Below are 21,360 nucleotides of genomic sequence, written 5' to 3'. Positions count from 1 at the left end.
TTGACCACTTAGCGAGAGCGGGGGTTCGCTCACGCGGCACTCTTCAGTCTGGTTCCCTCAGGTCAGCCGTCGGGAGACCATGGTACCTGCTATATTAACGTTCATTATGATCTAGAACCCTTAGGGTATTAATTATTATACTTTAGTATGCGGTAACTGGACAGGAATGATAGGTACCTTGCGGCAGGATAACCAGCTTATTGTTCCCCCACTAACCAGTCCCAATCCAGCTCAGGTAGCTACCTGTACTAGAAAATGTTTGGACTGCCGTGTAGGTCACCGGTGCCCTACGCGGCGCACTCAAGTACATAATTATGCCTATTTCTGTTACTAAGACACCGGAATATCTACTAGACTCTGGGAAAGACGAATCCGAGGATACTGAAATCGAATGTATTTCTGAGACCTAAAAGACTAAAACAAAAGAAGGCAAAGTTATCCAGGCGCCTTAGTAACAGAAATCGACAATATTACTTCAGTGCGCCGCGTAGGGCAGTTAAAGGGTTAATCCCCAAATATTTAATCTTGAACTAATTAAAAACTAGACGCTTACAACAGTCCTATGGATGTGAATCTATTCCCATACTTTATTGTATGAAAATTTGTAATCTATATATATAAAAATTAATTGGTGTTCGTTATTCTGGCTAAAACTCGAGAACGGCTGAACCGATTTGGCTAATTTTGGTCTTGAATTATTTGCGGAAGTCCAGAAAAAGTATAAAAGGTAGATAAATATGAAAATGCTCGGAATTTAATAAAAAAATCAATTTTGTTTTTCCTTTGATGTGTCCCCCGTCGGACGGATTCCTTTTGTTTGTTAAAACGTGCTAAGGTATTTTCATTAATGTACATTTTTCTCTTCCACAACAGAGACGAATCTAATGATATTCAATCTTGAGATCCATCAAAAGGTTTAAGCTGTAGAGCGTGCCACAGAACTAGGCTTTATTGGTGGTAGGAGTCCTGTGAGCCCGCATGGGTAGGTACCACTAACCTGCCCCTTTCTGCCGTGAAGCAATAATGCGTTTCGGTTCAAAGGGTGGAGCAGCCGTTGTAGGTACTGTATAAACTGAAACTTGAACTTAACATAGTTGATATCTATGGGTTTCACTCAACATCAGGTGGGCCGTGAGCTTGTCTACCCATATTAGTAATAAAAAAAATATTATAAATAAAAACATACGTAGTATGTAAGTACAATCTGCAGTCTGCTAATAACATTATTAGGTGGACCTACGAATACTGATACGAATTTCAGAAAAGTCTCGGAAAGTAAAATAAAAAATTTAATTTTTAGTTCTCTGTTTCACAATTAATATAAACACAAAAATCATCTTTTTCCTTAATATAATCATCTTACAAACTATTATTTATTGATACACTGTTTACTAATGCAAATTTTTTTGGTAGTGTTAAAATTTATTTATTTTAATTTTTAGTTCTGTTTCACAATTAATATAAATACAAAAAGCATCTTTTTCCTTAAAATAATCATCTTAAAAACTATTATTTATTGATACACTGTTTACTAATGCCAATTTTTTTGGTCGTGTTAAAATATATTTATTTTAATTTTTAGTTCTGTTTCACAATTAATATAAATACAAAAAGCTTGTTTTTCTTTAATATAATCATCTTACAAACTATTTTTTTTTTGATACACTGTTTACAAATGCCAATTTTATTTGAGTTGTTAAAATTTATTTATATATATAAATTAATAAAAACATTTTTTTTTCTTCTGTAAGCATAAATGTGAAATAATTATTTTCTGTTCAATTTTGTTCACAGGCGGGCATCTATGTGAACATTTAAAACGTTATAGACCAATAGCTCATTAATCGAATTTTGGACCTCACCGACCATCGATGGTTAAAGTTTTAAACACGCTTATTACTTAACTAAATGGACTATGTCCAAAACAATTGATCACTATTCTCCTTCATCATGCTCCTTTAAAGACCGAATCTCTTTCGTTTGATAGCTATTGGGGAGCTTTTGCCCAATCCATTAAATCAATATTGAACAGAATAGCAAGTGTAATATATAAAATTAAACAATATTTTGGGCTGTTAGTGATTAATGAACACTAGATGTGTTATTATTACATTGGCTCAATTAACCAACCGAAATAATGTGGCTTCTCGGCAGCATCTTCGCTCTCGCCATATATCCTGAAATCCTCGTTGTTCACAACGTCCTTACCGATCTTCAGGGCCTGCGAGTATCTGCGATTGAATATGAAAAATAAAAGGTCGCCTTTGTGATTCATCGCCTGCAGGTACCATTGACTTGTGCTGTCTGTAGCATCGTCAGATGAGAACACTTTACGCTCATCGTCCTTCACAGGATCACCCATTTTCAAACGTTGATTGTATTTCGGGTTAAAGATTTTGAAATAAACTCTGTTCGATTCCCACGAGGACATAAACTTCCAACTGTTCTTATGGTCGTCCTCGTCGCCATATGCGTCTCTATCACCATTTTGGTCTAGATCCTTGCTCAGAGTCATGTACAGATCGTCATGCTTGTTAATAATTTTACAGTCCTTCTTATCGTCTAGTATCAGTCTGAACTCTAATGGGAAACAACTTTGAACTATATTTTGGTGCCCAGTGGTCCATAGTTTGTAAGAGAAATTAATTGTGTTAGATTCGGCATTGTTAAGCAGCTCGGTAACTGTGTTCTTTATGATGTACGAACCATCCGGTTCGGATTGAAGTTGCTCGCATCTTTTGGTTGCATCATCGTAGTCAGCGGTAATTACTGAATTGTATAGTTTTCGGTCGGATTTGCCAGAATCACTTGCTTCAACCGACATATTGAAAAATGTCGCAATTATAACCGACAGAGTTGTTAAAATCTTCAATTTCATTTAGAATTCAGCTTACTGGAAAAAGAGAAAAAAAAAACCCATTAGACATTACATTTTGTTACATTACAATAGGGAACGCCCGATCGTGCTCCTCTGGAACCTACAATTATTAATAGTTTCATAAAATAGGGCCCTCCATCAGGCGTTTTCTCTCGCCCAATTTCAATACGGCTGGAGTCCAAGGTGGTCAAGATTAACGCTTAATGTTACCAATGAAATTATTTGAGTTATATTTGTTCTCTCTCAATGGTTTTCACGCTTTAAGTAGTTTACCTCGATCATGTATTTTTTTAATCTGTTGTGGGGGTTTTTGTTATGATATATATTTGGTGGCTTGTTTGGTGTTTGCTTTTTGCAAATCAAACAGCAATATTAATAAGCATTCATTTAAAAAAATAAGGATTAACAACTATCTTTACTATAATACAGGGGTAGACAAATAATAAGAACAGACCCGCTCGCAAGTGAATTATTTAACCAAAGTTAAAACTGTTACTCATTCAACAAGTCGGACATCAACACTCACATTTGGATTTTAAAAATACTACACAAGAAACGACAGTAAATGTACTCAATATTTAATTTATTAGAAGTCTGAAAGGCATCTGTGACAAAGAAGGTGAGAAGCGCGCGTTTGGGATGGTATGGACATGCGATGAGGCGAAATGACAATGAGGTTGTTAAGAGAGCTTTAACTATGAATGTGGAAGGCTTTAGAGGAAGAGGGAGACCTAAGAAAAAATGGATGGATGGCGTTAAAGACGATATATGTAAGAAAGGCGTGAGTGAAGAAATGGTATGTGACAGAGGGGTATGGAAGGAGAAAACATGTTGCGCCGACTCCAGATAACTGAGAGAAAGGCAGGAGAGATAATGATGATGATGAATATTTTTTTCCCTACCTATTAGCTGGTAGCCTAAGGGGCTATTTCAGCCACGCGAAGACGGGCAGTTGAGTTCATTGGCTCAAACTAAGAGAATTTTCTAACACTAGCCCTAACAAATGCAGTGCTTCGCAGAATCTACCACCGGATCGGAATCGCGACCCACTGAGAAGATCCGGTGAGAAACTCAGTAGATTTTCGACTCTATGGATTAGTTCCCTCGTCGAACCATTCGTTTTTCCATCTTTATTTGTATTTTCATCGTGTCCACATTGATGAAGATTTAAATCTAGTGAAAATAAAACAAGTGACCGAAATTGGAAATAAATTTCAATGTATTTAAATAAAATTCATTTGAATTTAGATTTTATTGCCAGCCCATACATAAATGATGTTTTAAATGGCCACTACTGTAAAACTGCAACTTCATATACGTAAAGACATAATATTTCATTTTGTTGCAATATGACTTCATTATTTTATAGTATCATCTTATAATGTCCCCAAAAAAAACAGTATCATATTATAATGTCCCCAAAAAATCTTAAATTACAATATATTACCAACGAGGTCACCCGGTTGAATCTTTCGGAATTTACGAGTGGCGATTAACAATTCACATCATTCGGCGATGGAATTTATTCCTGTAGGCGGTTCGCCGTGCCAAAATGCATGAATCTAAAAAAATTGCAATGAAAGAATGTAGGTATGTTCATGTAGATATTTTTGGTGTACTCTTTGCGAGCATTTACATTCTTAGTGTTGAATGTTCGTGTTAATTCTCATATCTATTTACACATATTATATCTGTGTCCGTATGGGAATGTATTTATAATATAGTAATCCATTACTTGTACCTACATAAATTAACAAATAATACGAATTGTACTCTATACTATTAAAGTAAGGGCGATCCCAACTATGCGCGGACCAAACGGGCTATTATACGAATTTTGGATAATTGTATCAAATTATTCCTTAGAACGTTGGGAAGTCGTCGTGGCCTAAAGGATAACACATCCGGTGCATTCGTGTTGAGCGATGCACCCGTGTTCGAGCCCCAGGCGGGTACCAAATTTTCTAATGAAATACGTACTCAACAAATGTTCACGATTGACTTCCACGGTGAAGGAGTAACATCGTGTAATAAAAATCAAACCCACAAAATTATAATTTGCGTAATTACTGGTGGTAGGACCTATTGTGAGTCCGCGCGGGGTAGGTACCACCGCCCTTCTTATTTCTGCCGTAAAGCAGTAATGCGTTTCGGTTTGAAGGGTGGAACAGCCGTTGTAACTATACTTGATACCTTAGAACTTATATCTCAACGTGGGTGGCGCATTTACGTTGTAGATGTCTATGGGCTCCAGTAACCACTTAACACCGGGTGGGCTGTGAGCTCGTCCACCCATCTGAGCAATAAAAAAAAACATATTTCCGGAACGTTTTTGGCAGAGATCAGCGATAAAGTAAAAAATAATATTAATAAATAGATAAAAACCACTCGAAGACGCTCTTTCCGTTATAACGTTTATCAAATGACTTTTGCAATGTCATTGCGAACAATAAATTAATTGTTATCAATCAGTGCAGCTATACTGACACTGACCCGGTCACCGTTCTCGTTGAACCCGTCGCTTGCTGAATTAACCCACAGACACAGCACACACACACGTGGACACTCACAGTACGGTTGGTCCGTCAGCTGAAAGTCGCTCAGCGAGCCATGGAAAGAGCCATGCTCGGAGTTTCTCTGAAGGATAAAATCCGGAATGAGATTATTCGACTGAGAACTAAAGTGATCGACATAGCTCAAAGAGTCAGCAAGCTGAAGTGGCAGTGGGCTGGCCATATATGCCGTAGGACTGACGATCGCTGGAGCAGACGAGTACTCGAGTGGAGACCGCGCAGCGGAAGACGTAACGTGGGACGCCCCCTGGCTAGGTAGTGCGATGACCTCCGCACGGTGGCCGGCAAGAAGTGGATGAGGAGAGCCGCAGACTGGGCTCAGTGGTGTGGATTGGGAGAAGCCTATATCCAGCAGTGGACGACTGTGGGCTGTTGATGATGATGATGATGATGACACAGCCCACTGAGTTTCTCGCCTGATCTTCCCAGTGGGTCGCGATTCCGATCCGGCGGTAGATTCGGCGAAGCACTATTCTCGCTAGGGCTAGTGTTAGCAAATTCTCTCAGGTTGAGCCCGTGAGCTCACCTACCCGTCCGGGCGTAGCTGATAATAGCCTATTAGGATACCAGCGAATATGTAGGGAAAAAAAGAGAGAAAAAAAACTTTAGAGGTGTCAAGGGACACCCGGATGGAACGAAGTTCCTTTCGATTAATTAGTGAAGGAATTGTATTTTTTTTTTAAATTATAATAATAAATTACGGCATTATGAAGAAGAAAAAACAATACTATGAACTAAATTACTATTGTTGAAACGCTCTCTCGAGAAACTGTACTCATTACGCGGACCAATCGGATACGAGCAATGTCACGCGATAAGCGCCTACACGTTGATTGGTCAGAATGACGGATCTAAAAAGTGTCGTGACAACTTTTCGTAAGAATTTTTTCCGTCTAGCCCCCTTTCACAACGCGCGATAAGGAACTTCGTTCCAAAAACGGAAAGTACGTGTGAAAATCTTGGAAGCAAAATATTTCCTTAAATCTTCATACATAAACTTTTATATATAAACAATATATTCCGGAAGCTTACTAACACGATCATATTTATCAACTAAAATCAATGACTGTTTAGATTTTAGAGCGTTACTTAGACAATGAAAATTCACTATTTTTTACCGATTATATTTTCATTTATTTACAGCGAAGCATTAGGGATTAATTCATGTGACTCATTTTCCTCGTCCAATTGTCCAATTTCAAGCAATTCCAAACACTGATTCACCGTTCGCACGAAAATTATAATTTTTCAAAACAAAAGAGCGAGGTGTCTTGTCTTGGTCTTGTCTCCCGGTTGGACTATTCTTCTGCTATACTTTGCTTCTTTTATATGTTTTTATTAAGTAATTCTTGAATAAATAAAAGATATTTTTTTGTTATTGCTTAGTTGGGTAGAACGAGCTCACGGCCCACGTGGTTTTAAGTGATTACCGGAGCCCATAGACATCTACAACGTAAATGCCGCCACCCACCTTGAGATATGAGTTTTAAGGCCTCAGTATAAGTCAGTTAATTAAATGAATCATAAAATGTGAATATCTAAATACGTATTTATAATTGAATATTAGTGATTAACATTTGAGTCGACTATTATCAAAGCCGGCAATGTGACTTTTGGACAATTATTGGTAAATCACAAAAACGAATTATTGACTTTGTATTCCATTGGCAGTCACAAAACTCTTCTGAACGACATCTTAGATAAATAACAGGTTAAGTATTAACCTTTATTTAATGCAGGTTTTGAACCGTATTCTTTGAAGGAGACGATTATATTCAAATCAATCTATATTGACATATCAATAAAATTTTTTTGTCCAAATGCACAAATTGCTTGCCACCTTTGATAATAGACGACTCATTTATTACAATGTTGTTTTTTTTTAACTGTTATTATGATAAATCTAAAACAATTGTAAGGTTTTGGTGCTTCTAGGTACTTCAAGCACCGGTCACCGTTCTCGTCGAACCCGTCGCTTGCGACGAAGGGCTCGACGAGTAAATTAACTCTCAGACACAGCCCACTGAGTTTCTCGCCGGATCTTCTCAGTGGGTCTCGTTTCCGATCCGGTGGTAGATTCTGCGAAGCACGGCTCTTGCTAGGGTCCGTGTTAGCAACGTCATCAGGTTTGAGCCCCGTGAGCTCACCTACAAAAGTTAGGGTTACGCTGATATAGCCTCTCAAGGCTCTCAGCTTAGGTAGGAAAAAAAAAAAGTAAGGTTTTCATTATTATTATTTTAATCAACTGCAGTAATAAGCGGTTTGTTTTACCTAAGTGAAGTAGATTTAGGCATGTCATCTAACGGCTGTCTGGTGTAGTGGTAAGTGACATGGTCACTACACAAGGGGGTCGCGGGTTCGAATCCCGCCAAGGAAAGATATTTGTATGATAAATATAAATGTATTTTCCAGGGTTATGGACGTGTATTAAATATATGTATGTGTATAATAAAAATGTTACATTTATTTCCGTTATCTGGTACCTGTAACACAAGTTCTTTACGAACTTATCACGGGACCAGTTAACGTGGCGTGATTGTTAGTAAATATTTAAGTATTAAGTATTATGTCTGAGGACCGTTCCAAAAATAGAACCAAATCGAACACTAACTCATTAGTCATGTCTAGACGCACGCAAACATTAACCACAAACAGCATAATTTGTATTAATGATAAAATATACATTTACAAGTATTGTTCTGTGAGCTCCGATAATCGTTCAACATTAGATGGGCCGTGAATTTGATCAGCCGTCTATACAAAACAACAAAAAATATATATACCTTTACTAGCTGACCCGGCAGACTTCGTAGTGCCTCAATCGATAAATAAAAGACCTAAACTTTTGTCTAAACTTAAAACAAACATAAGCAATCCGTCCGACGGAGGTCACATCAAAGGGAGAACAAAAATTGTTATTTTTATTTAATTCCGATCATTTTCATATTTGTCTACCTTTTAAACCTTCTCTGGACTTCCACGAATAATTCAAGACCAAAATTAGCCGAATCGGTCCAGCCGTTCTCGAGTTTTAGCGAGACTAACGAACAGCAATTCATTTTTATATATTTATTTATTTATTAAGTTGCACCAACAAATTGATCATCAATACAAAACATTGAACAATTGACAAAAGTTCATGGCAGATGTCACCTCAATTATAGGTGCAATCGACAGTGCATTAACATCAAAAATAAAATAAAAATATACAGCTAAGATTTGATTACATTTCATTCATTGCTTAAGATTAATTTATATTTAATTGGGAGATGATCCGCGACAGATTTTTCCTGTAAGCTGTGAGACAATTAGAAAAAACATATATTTCAATTAAAATTAGTTCAGCGCAATCGGCAACTCCGAAGGAGCATTGACGGAGACGGCGCTACCGTGGACATTATTGTTGTATATGAGTCGTCTATTATCAAAGGTGGCAATCTGTGCATTTGGACAAAAAAATGTTATTGATATGTCAATACAGATTGATTTGAATATGATCGTCTCCTTCAAAGAATACGGTTCAAAACCTGCATTAAATAAAGGTTAATACTTAACCTGTTATTTATCTAAGATGTCGTTCAGAAGAGTTTTGTGACTGCCAATGGAATACAAAGTAAATAATTCGTTTTTCTGATTTACCAATAATTGTCCAAAAGTCACATTGCCGGCTTTGATAATAGTCGACTCATATATAGTATTGTATTGTATATATAGATTTCATTATAACACTTCTATTATGATTGTGAATCGTATGCAAACAGTCTACCTTTATGTATTTATTCTCCTCTATGACCTCCAGAATTGCACTCGGAAAACAGGAATAAAATGTTATCTCTTATTTTACGATTCAGATACCTAAATAACGCTATATCTATATATTAATACGTGAAGCAAAAACTTTGTTTCCCTTTTTACGAAAATTGCGCGGAGGAGTATGAAATTTTCCACACTTATAGAGAATATAGAGAAGAAGTGCACAATGCTAATATTTTTTTTAAATAATGCATAAAAGATACATTAAATCAATAAAGAAAACATTACACACACTACATACCATGTATTTGACGCACACACGCATGCATACTATTTATTGTCAATCTTTTGTTCTTGACGTCTGTTGTCAAATTGAGAATAGATTAAATATTGTTTGTCTTTGTTAATATTTTTTATAGTGTAGTCTTGGCGTAATTTGTGATTATAGAAGTATAAAATACAATCATAATAGTGTACAAACTTACAATTCCAATTAATTATAGTCGAATTTCAACTACTGCGGGACCTTTAGTAATATTAACAACACAACAGAAGTCGTCGTGGCCTAAAAGATAAGACGTCCGGTGCATTCGTGTTGAAGCGATGCACCGGTGTTCGAATTCCGCAGGCGGGTACCGATTTTTCTAATGAAATACGTACTCAATAAATGTTCACGATTGACTTCCACGGTAAAGGAATAACATCGTGTAATAAAGGTGAAACCCGCAAAATTATAATTTGCGTAATTACCTGTTGTGAGTCCGCGTGTTCCGTTCCAGTGTTACCAGGACAGGTGGGAGAGCAAAGGCTCAGCCAGGAGTGGGATTTGCTAACTGCTACCCGAGCGCCTCCACTAATAAGGATACGACCCGCCGAACGAAAAGATGTTTCTAGAAACTAGTGGTCCCGCAGTAGTCGAAATTCGACTATAATTAATTGAAATTATAAGTTTCAACATTATTATGATCCTATTGTTACAGATTTCGTCAAGACAAATACTCGTAATATTAAAGATAAACAATACTAACCTATTCTCAATTTGACTACAGACTTTAAATAATAACAAAAGTTTGACAATAAACAAAGAGTATATACCTATGTGTGTGTGTCAAATACATAGTAATGTGTGTAATGTTTTCTTTATTGATTTAATGTATCTTTTATGCATTATTTTACTAAAAATATTAGCATTGTGCACTTCTTCTCTATATTCTCTATAAGTGTGGAAAATTTCATACTCCTCCGTCGGCGCAATTTTCGTAAAAAGGGATACAAAGTTTTTGCTTCACGTATTAATATATAGATACACTTAATAGCTTTAATAAAAGTGCATTTTTAATATTATATTGCATGTATGTAATGTGTGACTTTTAATAGGTTTTATTAAAAGTGTATTTCTTGAAATTTCTGCGTGAACATAGAACAGTGGGTTTGATGTATATGGGTGATCGCTCATAGGCACTCTATGTACCTGCATATGTAGGCAAGTAAATATCGAATAAGTACCTAATATGGAATAATACATAGGGGATACATACGAACTATCAACGTACAAAATACACAATCGAAGTCCAATCGTAGACTCACAATATTTATGTTTCAAAACGAGTCGTGATAACGAGATTGTCAACTAGACTAGGGGTGAGCAACATTTTTAATCAATGGGCCAATTTTAAATTTAATTTTTTTGGCCGGCCGGGCCGCACATATATTAACTACTAGCTGACCCGGCAGACTTCGTAGTGCCTCAATCGATAAATAAAAGACCTAAACTTTTGTCTAGAATAAACTTAAAATAAACAAAAGGAATCCGTCAGACGGGGGACACATCAAAGGGAAAACAAAATTGTTATTTTTATTTAATTCCGAGCATTTTCATTCATTTATCTACCTTTTAAACCTTCTCTGGACTTCCACAAATAATACAAGACCAACATTAGCCAAATCGGTCCAGCCGTTCTCGAGTTTTAGCGAGACTAACGAACAGCAATTCATTTTTATATAGAGATTACGAACCTTATTTCATTATTAAAAAAAAAACAAGAAAAGAACAAAAAAACGAATTAATGGGAGAAAGTCGATAAAATAAATTCAATTTTATGAATGCTTGGCGGGCCGCGTGTTGCTCATCCTTGATCTAAGCTGTTGCCCTCTTCTAATTAGAGTAAAATAGAAGGAATTACTTTTTTTTACGCTTTTTTCCTCAATCCATTCGCTGGCAGCCTAAGAAGCTATTCCAGCTACGTACAGATAGGTGAGTTCACGGACTCAACCTGAGATAATTTTCTAATAATTAGCTATACAATTACCGCATTAAACATGACCATTTTTTTTAACTTATGATGGGATAGTAAGTTATTCTTCAAAGATGGATCACCGCTGACTTATTTGTAGAACTATAACAACGGCTGCCCCACTCTTCAAACCGAAACGCATTACTGCTTCACAGCAGAAGCAGGTGGGGTACTGGTACCTACCCGTGCGGACTCACAAGAGGTCCTACCACCAATTTGATTTTATTTACTTTAAACATTCGTTTTCGAGTTGGTATGCACTAAGAAATGCAAAAGATTACGAAATGTATATATAAAATTAGCACAGTTAGCCAACTGTATATTGTGAGGATGTAGGCCCAAAATGGACAGTGATGGCTTTGATGGCAGTGATTGCTTTGATGGCAGTGATGGCTTCATGGTCCGCAATGGGCCGTGAAGCAGTTATGCGTTTCGGTTTGAAGGGTAGGGCAGCCGTTGTAACTATATTTGAGACCTTAGAACTTATATCTCAAGGTGGGTGGCGCATTTACGTTGTAGATGTCTATGGCCTCTTAACCACCTAAGCTCCTAACCACTTAGCACCAGGTGGGCTGTGAGCTCATCCACCCATGTAAGCAATAAATGGGCCGTATGACCGTCTGCCTAGAGGGGCAAAAAAAAAAACAAAGTGTAGGGAGCCCGGTGTATTGTAATATTTATTTGGATTTTGTCGTTCCAACTCACAGATAGCCCCTATCTGTTATTTGTGTTCCAACTGCATACATTGATCCAAGTTTTCAAATAATACAGTTTTGTGAAAAACAAAATTACTATAAGACTTCAAATAAATGTGTATATAAAAAAACAAATCATGAATAAACTTCATTAAGGGGAAAGTTTTGAATTTTTTTAAATAATCAACTGAAACTCACAACACTACATTGGCATGACACATTAAGTGCATAATATAATACTATATGCTTTGAGATTTAAAAAAAGCTTCCCCCCATATGTTAATTTATTAGAAAAGGTCACTTAAACCTGACCAAGTAAGCAAAATTATATACATGCTGAATGGTTTGAGATCGGTGAGTTTAGGACATCGCTGATGCACTGCACTAATGTGTGAAATTGAATGATTTCGATATTGATATTGTCATGCATAAGCATGGTTAAACATGAGCATGGTTCAAACTACTTTTGTGGTTTAATCTAGTGTTTATTGCTATTTTCACTGTCATGACTACGGTTTTGTGACCATTAAAACTGAAGTATTCGAAACGTTGAAAATAAAATAATTGAAATATAAATTAATGCTTAGATGGGTGGACGAGCTCACAGCCCAACTGGTGTTAAGTGGTTACTGGAGCCCATAGACATCTACGATGTAAATGCGCCACCCACCTTGAGATATAAGTTCTAAGATCTCAAGTATACTTACAGCGGCTGCCTCGCCCTTCAAACTGAAACGCATTACTGCTTCACGGCAGAAATAAGTAGGGCAGTGGTACCTACCCGTGCAGACTCACAAGAAGTCCTACCACCAGTAATATTAATTAATAATAGATTAAGCCATAAAAGTAGTTTTAATTGTGTCTGCTGCTCTCAAAACCTAAGTAAAATACTATAAAGGCCAATACCAAATATTTAACTTTAATCTTGAACAATGTCTCATCATTGATATTTGTTAAACACCTAACCTAGAATATCCACTTTGTAAAAATTTGCTTTCCGAGCAGTCTTTAAATCAAATTCAGGAACAGGAAATCCACGAAATTCTGCTAATTTTGGAATAAATATAATTACAAAACTGTATGCATGTGCTTTGTGTGCATTTGCATATGTTTAATATTATTGTTCTTTTTCTTTTTCTTATATAAAGGAATGCACCTAACATAAGATTCTCTAAACTACCCTCAGTAGACTGATACAGAATTCCTTAGGCATTAAGTCCGCCACCGTACCTTTGGGCACAAAGTTGAACAAATAAACAAGTATACAAAAAAATAAAACCCATCGGGTAGATAGTACGAGATCAGTAAACATTATATCACAAATGCTGCCAATTAACTCATAATTGTTAACATCCACAATTACCATGATTTTAAACCTGAATGCTCAGTCCTGTGCTATGTGTATGCCTATTGTTGACAAGTTAAACTAAACTTAATGTTAATAGCATTTTAAAATTTTACTTCGGTCATGCAGTTTCTAACATACCCCGAGCATCTTCTCGAAAGTTGAAACATTCAAAAAATAACAAAATTTAACAAATAATATTATTTACTTACAAGAAAAAATATTGCAAATTATCTCTATGACCAATAATGTACCTACCCTAGACTTATTGGGTATTGTAGTTTGCAATTACCTACAAATTTAAATTGTTATTATGAAAGAGAAGTGGAAAAAAATTGCATACATATTTATTTTATTTCATAATTTTTTTAGCTTCTTGTATCTTTGTAGGTATTTATTTTACTTTTAATAAAAAAATACTTTGTTAAATTGTTTTTATTCACTAGAACTATTGATGCGTAATTTCTAAAATGCCGAGCTACTTTTACGAGCTTTTAAATTCCTTTTACACACTTTTACACAATTTATTTACAAAAAGTGCGCACTCACCGTTTTGAGCTCTTGCATCCACGACGTCCACAACACAAGCGATGAGTAATTCTATCTGTTCTGTCTGTAAAGTCTGTAGGTATCATTTTAATTATATATTTTTATAAGAGATTTTATGACCTGGTTACTGAGACCTTTAAGTCATGTCTTATTTTAATGTATATTCTTAATTTTATGAAAAATGATATTATGGAGTGAAATGAAATGAAAATGATTAATTTGAGACATTAATCAACTGGGATGAAATCAAATGAGATGATATGAGATGAAATCTAATCTCAGTAAAATGGTGGTCATTTACTAAGATTTTTTCAGTGGACTTTTTGGAGGATCCCGAGAAGTTACGTCCAGCGACTTTATTTAGTTTTCCCACATTTGTGCACTTTCACAGATATTAAACGGTTAATAAACCACCATTATTACACATTTAAACCCGAAGAAACACCAAATAGACAAAATAAAACAAATCACACAACTTCACTCCTCGCGTTCCCGCCAAAAAGTCCATTATAATTATATGTCTGTAGAAGTACATAGGTACCTATGTACCTACTTAGAAATTAAGTGTACCGTCAAATGGGGTAAATAGGGACAAAATCGAACTTCAGATTGAATTTTAACATAGTTCCAATTAAATTGTCAATGCTCAACCAAAGAAATAAGTTGAGTCTTGAACGTACCTAGGTGATAAAAACCGTTACATTATTTTAATTATTAATTTTAAAGAAATAATCGGTAAAATAATGGCCGTCCCAATTTACCCAGCGTCCGGGGTAAATTGACACGGGTAAGGGTTAAATTGGGATATTTGTAAGGGTTGTCAGCTCGCAGTACTGCGATATATAGGTAGGTGCCATATAATTATTTATATGGACCGAAATGATGAATACAATCCATAATTTAAGCACAATACACAACATAGTGTAAATTAAGCTGGTTTCTATTCCGAAGCGATGTGACGTGAATGATAATCAACAATACAATGATCAGAAAAAGTATGTGCATGTTATATTTTAGAAAATTATTATTTAATTTCCTTAAAAATCACAACTCTGAAACAAAATCATAAAATAGAATAAAAAATAGAAAACAAAAGGACTGGAAATGCAATAACACAATTTTATTAATCAACATTTTCAAAATAATCTTTGAGCAAGAGTAAGATATCAGGTGAATAAGATAAAAAAACAGCTTTATCTGATTACTGCCAATAATAACAAAAATAAAAGAAATTCTTTCTAAGCTAAATAACTAAACTCAATTAATTCACTCACTCATAATTTTGGATATCTCGGATTTTTAATTAATGTTACATTTAAAATCTGAGGCCTGTTTTTATTTGTGTGTGCGTTGTGAATGTTAACAAAATCAAGATTCGACGCGTGAATAGATTCTGAAATAACAAAAGTTTTGATTCGTTTGAGTTCTTTTAACTTTTAATTTTTTTTATTGCTATAATGAACATACGACCGGGCAGATATTACAAGGTAAATGTCGCGAAAAAAAAGTAATTATATATACTTTTCTTTTACCTATAATACTTACATAAACTAACTGATAAATACATTAACCTTCTTTACATCACGCAATTAAGTGATAGTATAGGTTAAAAAATTTATTATAAGATATCAGTGACAACCCTAACAAGCCATCCCTATTTTGTCTTTTGGCGTTCCAATTTTGTGTTTTCTCGTCCCTAATTTTTCCAGTCTCGTTCCAAATTACCCTACATACGTTCCAATTTTCCCCAAAAAGAAAGGAAAAAATATACATTTTTTATTTTGTCGAAATATTGTATTTAAAATAAGAATATTGCAACTTAGCGTTTGTTGTGGTATTTCCAGGTGTATTAAAAACTTATATAAACTGTGATCTTATTAAAAAAACAACGATAATATTACTTTTTTTAAAAGTTCTGTAAGCTGTTTTAAAACGCACTTTTCAACCACTATTTTCAATTTAATTTGACGAATTTTTGGGACCAACTTAACTCATATTTAGTAGTTCCATAGTTAGCTTGGTTTTTCTTCTATACATTGATAAATATTAACATAAACAAAATTAGGTAGACTCCGTGCTACAGGTACTTTGAGAATCTTCCGCAGGTTTGTCCCAATTTACCCCAGGATCCCAATTTACCCCATGTCATGGTACTGTGTATTATTCATAGGTATTATTAAAATTGATGGTAGCAATGAACTGTTGCTTTTTTTAAGAGTATTTTATGACCTGGTAACTAAGACTTTTAAGTCGTATCTTATTTTAATTTATATTCTGATTTTGATGAAAAATGATAATATGGAGTGAAATGAAATGAAATGAAGATGATTATTTTGAAACATCAATCAACTGGGATGAAATGAAATGAAATGAGATGAGATGATATAGGATGAAATATAATCTCAGTAAAATGGTGGTCATTTACTGTTTCTTCAGTGGACTTTTTGGAGGATCCCGAGAAGTTACGTCCAGCGACTTTGTTTCATTTTCCCACATTTGTGCACTTTCACAGATATTAAATAGTTAATAAACCACCGTTATTACACATTTAAACCCGAAGAAACACTAAATAGACAAAATAAAACAAATAACACAACTTCACTCCTCGCGTTCCCGCCAAAAAGTCAAATGAACTGTTGTATTTTCCAACCTAGAGTTATCAGGTGTAAATTTACAACATTAAGGCTGTTAGTTGTAAATTTCGAATTTTCTCACATTGTTTTTCTGCCAGGTTCTTATTTAATCAAAAACTCGATTTCTATTAACGTCAAAATCATTAACATGATCTACTGGTTTTGAACTTGACTCTCACACTTTATGTTCCAGCTAAAAAGTTTATTTCTATTCAAAATTCACTAAGTTTTGGAAACAGTTTGTCTGAAATTTTAATTTCTATTCAGCTATTTCAATTATGCATTCATCGCATTACAGTAACGACACATAATAATACAGACCTGGGCAGCAATAAAATTAAATATCATTTTTTAATATTAGGTGATTGCTAGTTTTGAATGTATAAAGTATGTTTCCACTCCCTGTCACATTAATTACACATTAATTGATTCTAAACACATTAAACACACACACATTAATATAGGTACGCTATTATATTTATATACATTAATAGACACATTAATTGATTAAAATCAACTCTTTTTGGCGGACACGCGTGAAATGAAGTTGTTAAATTATTTTATTTTGTTACTTTAGTGTTTCTTCATTTTAAAACGTGTAATAACGTGTAATATGCTAAACGGATATGAAACCACCGTTAGGTTTCATATCCGTTTAGCATATTTGAAAATGCACTAATGTGGGAAAATGAAATAAAGCCGCTGGTTCTGTCTTCTTAGGTTCGAAAAAGTCCACTGAAGTCTCAATGAATAACTAACATTTTCATTTCATTTCATATAATATTTTTTTATATAAAAATATACATAAAGGATAAGGCTGTGTGATATTACACCTTTGCCTTTCCAATTAAAAAAAACAAAACTACTACTACTACTGAAAATGGCGAGAAAAACCGAAAGATTACGACAAAAAATCTCATCGTATTTACCATGTTAAAACGTATGTGTATATAAGCGTATATGTACGTAGATTATAAACTGTCCTTGTACGAAATTACACTCAAATGCGTTCAGCCATTGTTGGGTGATATAGGAAATACTCAAACATACACTATTGAAGTTTTTTTTTAGGTTTTGGCGCGTCGTAGATAAAATTCAAAGTAGGTAGGTACCTACTTTTACGACCTAATCTCGGATTTTTTTAATTGTCATTAATTTGCTCACTGGTGGTAGGACCTCTTGTGAGTCCGCACGGGTAGGTACCACCGCCCTGCCTATTTCTGCCGTGAAGCAGTAATGCGTTTCGGCTTGAAGGGTGGGGTAGCCGTTGTAACTATACTGAGACCTTAGAACTTATATCTCAAGATGGGTGGCGCATTTACGTTCTAGATGTCTATGGGCTCCAGTAACCACTTAACACCAGGTGGGCTGTGAGCTCGTCCACCAATCTAAGCAATAAAAAAAAATAAAAAAAATTGTTTCCTACATTTCGAATAGTTTACAATTTTCGTGATCACGGATGACTAATACGTTATTCGACGTCGAATTTTGACTCTTTTAAAAGGAGTCTCACTGTGTCACTTATTCTCGACGATATTCGAGTAAACTAACCCATAGACCTATAGACACAGCCCACTGAGTTTTTCGCCGGATCTTCTCAGTGGGTCGCGTTTCCGATCCGATGTTAGATTCTGCGTAGCTAGGGCTAGTGATAGCAACGGTTTGAGACCCGAGAGCTCATCTACACATTAGGGTTACGCTGACATAGCCTCTCAAGGCCAGCTAGGCTCAGCTTAGGTAGAAAAAAAAAGACATTCACTATTGAGAGGATCCCTTCATTTCCTTTATAACATGGCACCTTCCGCCGTCTGTGCAGAGTTAACCCAAAACTACCTAAAACAGTTGCACTCATCCACATTGCGTTTCCAAAGATTTTTTTGGCACTTACCAGCCGGCTCTGGAATGAACCTACACAGTGTTTTCTGAGCACTATGACATGTCCGTCTTCAAATGAGGATTGCGGAGCCTCCTAACCAATAGTCTACGGCTTGGACAGACCCCTGGCACTACTGATGTATATGAGTGACGTACCTAGAAAGGTACCTAGAAAGAAAATAAAAGAATTACCGTTAAAGTATTGTTTTAAGGTTATAGTATAGCAATGACAAAGTGCAATTCTTGTTTTGTTCCGATGAATTTTCTCTGATTAATGTAATAGCTGTGACGAATGTCTCGGAGCGATGGCAAGTCTTAGAGAATTGGTACTCAGTTTTTGTGTGTATTTGTTCAAGTAACTCAGAAGAGTTTCTGGGTTACTTGTGATGTTGAATCGATAATACCTAGTTTAAATAATCTGGAATTAGTTTGAATGAGCGTTATAAACCAGTCTAGTTTGAATGATTTTTTTCGATCGGTACGTAATGATATCAAGCTTTGTTTTAAAATATTCTCCCTGCTAATCGGATATTTATATTATTATGCTTAATAAATTGTGTATGTATAATAAGTAAGTATATATCAAGCGATATTCACAATTAAATATGTTTAATGCAATTTATAGATAGCTATATACGTAAGATGTTATTAGACATTACCACCATCATCATTATCATAATAGACATCGTAGGTACCAATTTGAAACCTTATCTGCATTTTGGCTACCGAGAAGAATGACGAATGTCCACAAACATTCGGACTCGTAATCACAACTTAATCTACACGGTAATTAAAGAATTGGGTAAACGAAGCATGTTAATTGGACAAATAATTAAACTAAATCATGTTAAGAAACGTACCTAAATATTTTGTTTCGATATTCGATTACTGATAGTAGGGCGTCTCGGGTGATCGCACGGGTCTGTACCATCACCCTGCCTATTTCTGCCGGGAATCAGTAATGCGTTTCGGTTTGAAGGGCGGGGCAGCCGTTCTAACTATACTTGAGACTTTAGAGTTTATAGGTATCTCAAGGTGGGTGGCGCATTTAAGTTGTAGATGTCTATGGGCTTCAGTAACCACTTAACAGCACCTAAGCAATAAAAAAAAATTATGTTTTAAGATGGGACTTTGACGCTGTTGATGTTTATGAGCATCTAACGACAATAGGCCAAAAGCACGTTCACCCTTTTTTTTTCGGACAAGCGGCCGATCCTCGTGCTTAAGCTTTCCGCGCCCAGCGAGCATGCGGGGTATGTGGATCTTGACGGTCCGCAGCTGTTGGGAGCGGACCGCGGACCTAAGGATATTTTACGGCCCTACCCAGCAAACGACTCCCCGTGCGCTCTCTCAAGCGACGTCCGATTTTCGCCCGGGGTTCAGAATCCTGGCCGAGTAGGGTTCCCGCGGTCAACACTATATTCGCGGTGCCAATTCGCCCGACACTCTGGCGTCGGCTACCTCTGTCGACGAGGTGTAGGCAGCGGCCAAAGCAGCCGTATCCAGTAAGCACAGGAGTCCTCGATCGCGATTCACCCAATCCGAGAGGACCGATCGCCTCGATGGTTCGTCGACTGTAGGCTGGGTCCGCCGCACAGTGGGTCGATACTATGATTTTAGTGACTTAGGGACCAACTTTGTTTTTTAACATTTTTCTTTATGTAGATAGATAGAGCTCGTTAATCTCAATAATAATTGTTTTGGGCAAAAATTACAAAAACTTTATAGTTGGGTCAGAAAAATGTGTTTTGTGATTTTTTTGTATGGAGCGGGTCACATTAAATTAAATTCCTGCTAAGTACCGCGAGGTCCCGCTTTGAAACTTTATTTTCCTTACACCTTGTCTAGTCTACTATCATTAGACGCTATGAACATGTGTATAAAGTTGTAACTCTGCCAAATAAATGGATCGAAAAAAATTAATAAATACATAGAATAAAAACCTTTATATATTTTTTTGTAAGTGCTTTTAAGTTAAATTTGATATGGATTAGTAAGTAAAAGCACGTAATGATACCCATAATTACATAATACCTAACAACAATACATTTAGTAGGTCTCTAATTATGCAATCTCTCTAAATATTATATATTTTGTTTCACCTTTCGATCTTTGGGTCAGAAGACGAAAGAAGATTATATAAAATATCCTCATTAGTCGATGCTCTACTTATCTTTCTAGAATAACAACTCTCTGTATATTTCCGAAAATCTTTATTGCGAGCTTCCGCTGCCTCTTCCGAGAGTTTACCTATACGAATGGCACCAAAGTTCTTCATTATTGTATATCACTGCCATGTGCCAACAATTTATGAATACTGGAAGGCATATACATAGTCAGATCATAAATTCTGTCACATGTTTAATGTAAAATTATTGAAACAAGTTTATTCATTATGTAACCATTCATATACCAAAATGAACTTAACAAAACATAGATTCTTATGACACTAAAGTTTATTCAAAATGACCTCCGTGATTTTGAATACAGGCCTTCAATCTGCGCGGCCAGTCGTCTATCGCAGCACGAACGAGGTCCATGTCAATATCGGCGGCTGCCTTAATCAAGGATGTCTTGAGTGACTCCGAATTGGGATGAGGCTTTGAGCACGCCTTTTCCTCCATGTGTTACCATATCTTGTAATCTAACGGATTCAAATCTGGACTGGAGGAGGGCCAGTCTTCGTGCCGGATGAAGTCGATTTCACGCGCCGCCAGCCAGTCTTGTGTGTTCTTCGCTCTATGAACTGGCGCCGAATCTTTTAA

At 35.8% G+C, this 21,360-nt stretch overlaps 1 protein-coding gene across 3 annotated transcripts; it reads right to left on the bottom strand.

The window, feature by feature from the left end:
• Window positions 1-1,273: 1,273 nt before the first annotated feature.
• On the bottom strand, window positions 1,274-14,593 carry LOC101746088 (low molecular mass 30 kDa lipoprotein 21G1-like). 3 transcript variants are annotated; one of them, XM_012694954.4, is made up of 2 exons: window positions 14,088-14,593; window positions 1,274-2,893 (listed from the first exon to the last, which is right to left on the bottom strand). In XM_012694954.4, the coding sequence occupies exon 2, from the start codon at window positions 2,876-2,878 to the stop codon at window positions 2,108-2,110; it is 771 nt and encodes a 256-aa protein (XP_012550408.1). In that variant the 5' UTR covers window positions 2,879-2,893; window positions 14,088-14,593; the 3' UTR covers window positions 1,274-2,107. The 3 variants fall into 3 exon arrangements, with proteins under 3 accessions (XP_012550408.1, XP_021206831.1, NP_001268827.1); XM_021351156.3 differs by lacking the exon at window positions 14,088-14,593 and adding an exon at window positions 4,326-4,436; NM_001281898.1 differs by lacking the exon at window positions 14,088-14,593 and having other exon boundaries at window positions 1,740-2,895.
• Between the last annotated feature and the right edge of the window lie 6,767 nt (window positions 14,594-21,360).

Source organism: Bombyx mori, chromosome 20 (assembly GCF_030269925.1).
Source record: "Bombyx mori chromosome 20, ASM3026992v2".
NCBI lineage: Eukaryota > Metazoa > Arthropoda > Insecta > Lepidoptera > Bombycidae > Bombyx > Bombyx mori.
This window is presented reverse-complemented; position numbering and strand designations above follow the sequence as displayed.